General features: G+C 35.8%; 1 protein-coding gene across 1 annotated transcript; it reads left to right on the forward strand.

Annotated features, from left to right (window-relative positions):
• The first annotated feature begins 3,961 nt into the window (after positions 1 to 3,961).
• On the forward strand, positions 3,962 to 5,686 carry LOC108001584 (protein atonal-like). Its single transcript, XM_017062641.3, has one exon. It carries the CDS (start codon positions 4,280 to 4,282, stop codon positions 5,090 to 5,092), a length of 813 nt encoding a protein of 270 aa, XP_016918130.2. The 5' UTR covers positions 3,962 to 4,279; the 3' UTR covers positions 5,093 to 5,686.
• Positions 5,687 to 8,848: the final 3,162 nt, after the last annotated feature.

The raw sequence follows: 8,848 nt of genomic DNA on the forward strand, positions 1-8,848 counted from the left end.
TTTGGTGAGGATTATTTGTCCTTATTCAAAAGCAATTTATTTAGAACATTGTAATTTATGTAATTAATGTAGTCATAATTATTATTCTCTGGATTCTTTTAATTAAAGTTAGAAATAGATGAATTTTTCTTTAGATCTGTTATGGATATATTGAATATTCCATTCATTATAAATTCGTAAAATATTTTTTGGAAAATAAAAGTGTCAATTTCATTTCAGATTATACTTCAACTTCCATGTCAAACATATAGAAGGAAACGTGATTGAGTTACGATAATAAAGGAATAATAATTTCTGCCAAAGAACAAAAGTTGCGATTCGAGATAAGCTTCCAATTTTTAGCTTTAATGTCAAATTTATATACCATCCAATATAATATTCTTATCGAATACTCGATTAAAGCGAATAAAATTCGTAAAATATTTTTTGAAAAATAAAAGATTTCAAATCCATACTTAACCATCCAACACTTTCCAATTTTTACGTCAAATGTTTATTCATTCTCCGATGCTTTAATATTTTTATCGAATACTTGATCAGAAAGAAAATAATTTTGAAAATAATCGAAAAGCAATCTATTTAGAACATTAAAATATTTTTTGGAAAAATTATATTTAATCATCCTCTTAAGTCTACACTATATTATCACAGGAAAAATAATCAAATGGAATCGATTATTTAAGGTTATGTACTTCCATATACGCGAAACGTATGAAAGTTTCTAGAGAACGGAAGTTGCGATTTGTGTATATAAGGAATAAGGTTTCGTAGAAATCGTAAAATCTGCCAACAAAGCGCAGCTATATAGATTTTCAGTGGTCAAAGCGGCTCAGCCGAAAAACCAAAGTCACTTCGAAACTGGTCTTTATCTGTGACTCGTGTCCCTTTCTTTGAAATCGGACGACTGATTAGCGATTACGCTCTCGAAAATGGTATATCTCAAGGGCGGTCAAATAACTAGGCGGCGTGGCGGTAAGTTCAAACGGGCAAGAAGACCAGAAGAAAATAAAGTTATTTTATGATGTGATATTTCACCCTTGCGTCCGAGGGAAAACAACACAGATTCGTTGGTGGTAGCCAATACGAGCCACGTGTCTGGATTACGTAGAAATTACAATAACCGAAATTTAAAACGGAAAATTGTATAAATTTCGAATTCTTTCGTATTTTAAGAATTTTCTCGAAAAATCGATCTTTTTCAACTGGAAATATTTCTTCCCACCGGATGAATTATTAATAAGATGGAAAATCTTAAGAAAGGAAAGGAAAGAACGGAGGGGTGGAGTAAATGATAATTAGTCGATCCCCACATTCCTTCGTTTAGTCTGCCCTGCGAAACCTTACGTCTCTATTTTCCTACAAATATACATATTCATTGAATGGGGATATGTATAATTCCAAATACATATATATATATATATATATGTATATATATATATATATATATATATATATATATATGTATGTACAGATATATTCATCGAGATTCGAACTTCGTGGAGGGTCAGACGGAATAAGCATCACACGGCAATAATTCTCATAAATTACCACTGGTCGGATAACATGTTATTTGCCACTGACCTCACAAATGAGCGCACTTTGTATTTAATTACTCGACTCACGCCCAGGGCGCATCCTCGGCCGGACCCGCCTCGGATCATTTTTGCTTCGAATGTATCCCTTCTGTTGTTATCCATTTTTTCCTTTCTCACACTTTCCTTTTTTTCCCCCTCTCTTTTTTTTCTTTTTCTTCCGTATTTCATCCCTCGTAAAAAATTAATACGATTATTCGTAATTGAGAATATTTCGAGATTGTCGAAACAATTGTTATTTTTTTAAAGATACTCGTTCCTTTAATTCCTCTTTCGCTTCATTCCCGTTTTCGTCTATTCGAGGCAATCTCTTTAATTAATCGACAGAAGAATCGAAGATACTCTCGAGCAAAGTTTTGACAAGCGGTAGAAACAGAAGGGTGGAGTGGGTTGAGCCGATGCAACGAGGGGGGTGAGGAAGCAGGTAAGGAAAAAGGTGGAAACAAAAGGTGGAAGGTTGAGGTAAGGTAATGCTGAATGGTTGAATAGAGCAAGGATAGACAGAGACGAGCCTTACGTTTCGTAGCCCTAATTATTAGTTCCGTCCCAGTTCCGTTCTGGAACAAGAAGATAATAGATGGAAGCAATCAATTTTTAAATTACATCCTAATCCGACGAGGAGGAATATATATTTCTCGCGTGAAAATGGCGAACGTGTTTAGATGTGAAAAAAAGAAAAGAAATAAATGTATTCCTCGCGATCGAGTATATTAATTACACGCTCGTTCTACTTTAATAATCCGTTTCAAACTTAATGATAATGATAAAAAAAAAGAAAATGGAAACTTGATATCCTTACATCGCGAGGAAATTAAAATTTCACTTCAATTTTAAAATTTGTTTCGAATTGAACAAATATCGTGGAAAAATTGTAAAGTTTTTTTTAAAAAATTATTAATCGTTCATTTAGCGATGGGAACAAAATTATCAAAATGAAACAATTTCATCGAGTCTAATTCAAATTACAAATTCATTCAAAAATTACTTTTCCACAATAAAAAGAAACGTTGTTGTTTCCTAAAAACAAAGATCGATGAAAACGATAATCTTCGACACAACCGGAAAAAAACACAATTTTGCCCTTAAAAGTTTCCTCTTCGACGTATAGAAAGAATATAGAAAGATACGATCATCGAAGGAAACTGTTTCTCGTTCTCAAAAAAACTCGAAAACACGCGTCAAAAGAGTATTTTTATTTTCTCAAAAAAAGAAAAAAGAGAAAAAAAGGTTTTCGAGCAAAGGATTATCGTGTCGCTACTTAGGAAGAATTTTAAGGGAATGGCGGGACGATCCCGAAATCCAAGACGGCTGTGTCCGAAGGGAATGACAGAGATCGGGTTGCTGCGGACCACCTTCGTGCTCGCCGCAAACTTTATCCTATCTGTTTTCGCTAATTGAGCGAGTAAAAATGTAACTGGACCTTACGCCCCTGAGGTATTTGCACCCTTTTCAAGATACGATCCGTTCTTTTCCCAAGGTTTTGCGCTGGACCGCGTTCCTCGTTCCACAATCGCTTCACCCGATCGTTTTACCCGTTCAGATTGCTTAATCGTGTACCCTGAATTATAATTATTTCTTCAAATAACTCAATTTTGTCCTTTTTTATTTTTCGTTCATTCTTTTTCTTTTTTTTATTGATAAAAATTGTATTTAAATTGTAGATGCACAAATCGTGTACATCAAGATTAGAGGCAATAATTTTGAACAATTATCGAAAATGCGTAATTGAATTTTGATATTCAATGCTGAATAACAATATAACGTCGTGTATAAATACTTACGTAGATATCGCAATGATCTCTACCATGATCTTTTCCCTTGTCCTAATATTTATAAATTTAATTTTTCCAAAAATTCACGAAATTCTAAAGCATTTTACGCTTCTCATTAAACAAGGATCACTACTAAAAAAGAAAAATCATCACGATATTGCTAATTATTTATTAATTATAATCATTACCGAGAAAACTGTCTCTCGTTATTTCTTTACATCGAATAAAAATCTCAATAACTCATACACTTAATCTCGCCTCGATCGAGATCGAGAAAAAGAAACGGCTCTGTGCTCATGACGCGGATCAAGTGTGCGTAATATGCATTCAATAGAGCCCCTTAATATTCCCATTCCCGTACATACGTATTAATACACGCTCACGTATGTCACCGAAGGTAATAGCTGTGCGACTTTATACATGATCGTATAAGAACGGAGGCGCCGATGCCACCTGTTGCCCTAGCCCCTCGCATGCTCGGGGCTGGTCGGCTTTGCCTCGCCGCGCGAGCGGTGGGGATAGGCGGCCGCCTCCGATTGGCCGAGCGGCACGTGCTGCACGAGGGTGCCTCGCTCCGAAAACGCATAAATCCCCCGCCACTGCGCCAACCGACTTTAGAATCACCCCGACGCCCGAGTCGGCGTGTGTCAACCCGTGGAGAGTGGAAACCTCGTTTCGAAACCTTCCCACGAATCCGCGGATTCGAACCGTTTACCGGATCTAAACAAACTAATATAAATATAGCTACGATATCGCGGCTATAAATATAATTGCGTTGCTCGCTGCGCAACCTGTGTTTCGTTTCTTTTCCTTCTTCTCGTTGTTTTCGTTCTTCTTCTTCTTCTTCTTTTTCCACTTCTCGAAAGACACGTACGACACGAAGAAACAATACAGTGAAGATTGAGCAGTAGTGAGATGGAGCTACAAGAGATGTTCCGTTACGGATACATGTTTCCACCGAGGGAGGACGAGGTGGTGTCCTGCGCGTATCTGGATTTACCGAGTTACACCTATTCGAAGAGCAAATCCGACCTGCCACCGGTAAGCACGATCTCGATACCTCAGTGCATCGTTTACGACGGGAACCGGAGCGATGGATGGCACACGCCGAGTCCAGCCGCGAGCTTGCGATCGGTTAGTCCCGCCACAACCTTGTCCATATCGTCCGAGCCCGAGACCGTAAACACTCCAGTCACCTACCGTTTGCTAGGCTCGATGGAGGAGTTGAACAAGAGGTACGGGGCAAAGAGGAGGAGTACGGCGACGATCAATCGCGGTACGGAGGAGGCGAACAGTATGGACGCGGATTCCACGGATGGAACCGGGGATCCCGAGGCGGAGACGGAGCACGAGAAGGCGCAGTCGTCGAGAGGGAGCGTGATCAGCAACGGTAGCAGTTTCTCGGACGGGATCGTGGACGGTGACAGCGAGGACGAGGCCGAGATGAGCGACTGCGCGGATCACGTGGGGTCGGGGATGGACGGGAGCGGGAGTAACCGGAGCGGTGTGGCGAGGAGGAGGGGGAAATACGTGAGCTCGACGATCGTGAGGAAACGCAGATTGGCCGCGAACGCGAGGGAACGGAGGAGGATGCAGAATTTGAACAAGGCGTTCGACAGGTTGAGGGCGTATCTTCCGTCTTTGGGCAACGACAGGCAACTATCGAAATACGAAACGCTTCAGATGGCGCAGTCTTACATCACGGCTCTTTACGATCTGTTGCAGTAACCGCGCCTTTTCGCTTCATAGGGGAGGGGGGATGAAAGAGGGAATCGTCGTGTCGGACGAACTTTGGTAACGATATATTACGATCCGGGAAGGAACTGGAGTGTCAGTGAAGAAACTGAGAGAGTAGGAGAGGAGTAGATATCGGTGGAATAAATTCTTAAATTTTCACAAGAATTTTAACAAGGGAAAGATTTAGGTATTATCTTTTACAGTTGTAATTAAAGAATTTCGTCTTATGATTCTTATAAAATTGTGTATCGCGTCGTTTATCTTTTTATTTTTTTTTTTCCCTCTATAAAACAATATTATCATTGTAATATTTATCGTATTATGGAAACGTAGCGTGGAGACAATTTTTTGTAAATACTAGAACTTTGTGTAAATGTTGTAAAATAATAACGATATTTTAATTGCGTAGATTTTTAACGAGATAATGTATTATAAGAAAAAGAAAAAAAAAAAGAAAAAAAAAAAAGGACCAAGTCAGGTACTTATAATTTATTGTATTATATAAATGTATTAATGCGCTCTTTGAGACTGAGAGAAAAGAAAAAAAAAACGGCGATGTGTCGACAAATATAATTATTTTATAAACTTTTCGAATTTGCAAAATAATCCTTTCCCCCGCCAATTTCGAGAAAGCGAGAAATTGTTTTACTTTCCTAAAAAGAGAGAGAATATGGAAATATTTGGAGAAAATTTGTCTCTTTCGTTCGTGGAAAGAGTATGGTGCAAGAATATGGAATAAAATTACCTCGTAATTTGCGGCTGGTTTACAGTTTCCTCTAAATACGAAGTTTGTATCGTAAGGGATGAAGAGTAATATTCGGGGCGAAAGAAAAACAGCATCGTCATCGGTGGTCTCGTCGTCATACGAAACCCACGCGACGCGTCGGTGCCGGGTTTCATTGCAATTTGAGAACCTGCAGCCTCCTTTCTTTGACGATGACTCTTCTCTCTTCCCCCTCCCCTCCCCTTCTTTTCGCTCTTTTCACCTTTGATTCTTTCCTAGTTCCATCCCGCTCCGTTTCTTTCGATTATTTCTTCCTTCAAAGATATTTTCAAAGATCGTTGAATGGATAATTTGTTCGAAGGTTTCGATTTGTTAGTAATTTTCAATCGTATTCTTTTTTTCGAAAATTTGCAATAAAATTATTGTGATTATACAATATATTAACAATTTACGACGCGTATAGAGAAGAAAGTTTTATTAATAAATAAAATTCGTGCAAGAATGACAATTATCGATATATATTCTGCGCAATGACGCAATACCAGTATATTTGGTATATTTAATTAGCATGGTTAAAGGAGCAAAAAAAAGGAAGAAAAGATATCATCTTGATGATTAACACTATTTGGCTAGGGTCAATATTACGTGTGAACTCTTGTTTCACGAAAAGTGTAAAATTTGAGGAAACAAACTATGTTTTTATCGTAAAAAGTAGGAGGATACGCGAAACGGTAGAGAAATACTCGGAAGAACCCTAATATAAAACTTCTATTGTCCAACGAACAACCTTTTTTCGTTAACATCTTTTTCCTTCCTCGCTCGATATCATAATATTATTACAATTACAAATACAAATTTCAGTTTTCATTCATGTAGGTAAACACGTAAAATGTTAAAGAATAGCTTCTTTTTTAAGTAGTAATTTCTTAATAATAAAAATTTCTCCAAGTTTTCATACTTTGGAATTTCAATTCAATTAATCTCCAAAGTCGCTAACTTTGAAAGAAAGTGCGAATATTGTGAAAACTCAAAAGTTTATTTAATCTTCTCCAATTAAATGAGAGAGAGAGAGAAAATTGTTCTATCGTTTAAAAATTTTCTATCTAAAATAATTATTATATTACCAACAATATAATTAATCGATTCTCTTCTCATAATTGCAAAATATAAGAAAACAAAATGAAAAATTCATCTTCTTTGCCACGATATCTTTCGATATCGAGGGAAGATAATCAAAAGATATTATACAGATCGCGTAACAATACGAGAAGCGTGAGTTTTGAGAAAACAATTGGAGAAAAAATCACCAGATATCCCGCTCTTGTCCCGATCACAGGTAGGGGATCTTTTACCGATTTACGAGCCGAACGTCAAACTCATAGGATCATCGAATCCCTCACAATGGGCGGTCGTGTTTTTCGTTGCATCCACCAGGATCGACCACACCTTCTACCTGCGTTTATAATCCGGAAGCATTCGCGGGAGCGCACGCACCAACGAAAAGATACCTTGTGTATCGACACCTTTCGAGGATACACATAGAGAAATACGTATGATCCCTTTTATCGAACGTATCTTTCAGATCCGCGCTATGTGTGAGACGAATGAAAAGAAAACAAATATCATCTTAATAATATTTTCGATAGTAAAAAAATATAAATGGGACGCTTTAATCGTTAAGATTTCTATTTGAATCTATACGTATGAAATAAGGAATATGTAATTATTACAGTGTTATTTATTATAAAAGAATATGTATATAATAATTGGAATGTTTTTGTATTTTGTTGTTTAACAATAAATATTTCTTTTTCTCTCGTTTTCAAAAATTTCGATTCTTTTATTCACCCGTTGCTTGTCACTTATTTTTCGTTTATTACTTTCGAATTCATATATGCGGCTTGACCTCTCATTTCAAATCGATGAATATTATATGATTTAGCCCGAGTTGAAGAAGACCGATCTCTTGAATAAATCATGCATCTGCAACTTCTACATTGAACTGAATCGCACAAGTTTGTCACGCGAACGAGTCGAAAATGCCATTGATTTATGTGCTCGAAATAATTTTTCGATGAAGTGAACTGCATAAATAGATGCTACTTTAAAAGTTGCTCGTGTTGCTGGAATCTAATAGGAATAAATTGTATTTATATCAATTTGGATTTGATTTAGGTATATAAAGTAACAATGGAGAAAATCAATATGTAATATAAGAGAAATTGTAAGAAAGTTAAAGTTAAGTGAGATGAAAATAAAGAAAATTATTTTTTACACTTTTAATAGAAATAGAAACGATCAAATTCGCGAATGATTATAATTTTCTTCTTTTTCGTTCGAAAACAACATCGCAATAAGATAAAATTCGTTAAAATTTTATTTTTACAAGGCGAAAGAAAGCTCTTCTCCAACTGAAAGAAAGGAAAATAATCAAATTCGTGAATATTTACAATTTTCGTGGCAAAATATTTCATTCGAAAACAATTAAAATTTATTAAAATTTTATTTTTACTAAATGAGAGAGAACTCTTCTCCAATTGAAAGAAAAGGAAAGATAAAATTCATTAAAATTTTATTTTTACAAGGCGAAAGAAAGCTCTTCTCCAATTGAAAGAAAAGAAAATAATGAAATTCGTGAATATTTATAATTTTCGTGGCAAAATATTTCATTCGAAAACAATATTGCAATTAAAATTCGTTAAAATTCTATTTTTACTAGGCGAAAGCTCTTATGAGAGAGAACTCTTCTCCAATTGAAAGAAAAGGAAAGATAAAATTCATTAAAATTTTATTTTTACAAGGCGAAAGAAAGCTCTTCTCCAACTGAAAGAAAGGAAAATAATCAAATTCGTGAATATTTACAATTTTCGTGGCAAAATATTTCATTCGAAAACAATATTTCAATTTATTAAAATTTTATTTTTACAAAATGAAAGAAAGCTCTTCTCCAATTGAAAGAAAAGAAAATAATGAAATTCGTGAATATTTACACAAAAGAAATATTTCATTCGAAAACAAGCAAC

The sequence above is a fragment of the Apis cerana genome, linkage group LG12 (genome assembly GCF_029169275.1).
Source record: "Apis cerana isolate GH-2021 linkage group LG12, AcerK_1.0, whole genome shotgun sequence".
NCBI classification, from domain to species: Eukaryota; Metazoa; Arthropoda; class Insecta; order Hymenoptera; family Apidae; genus Apis; species Apis cerana.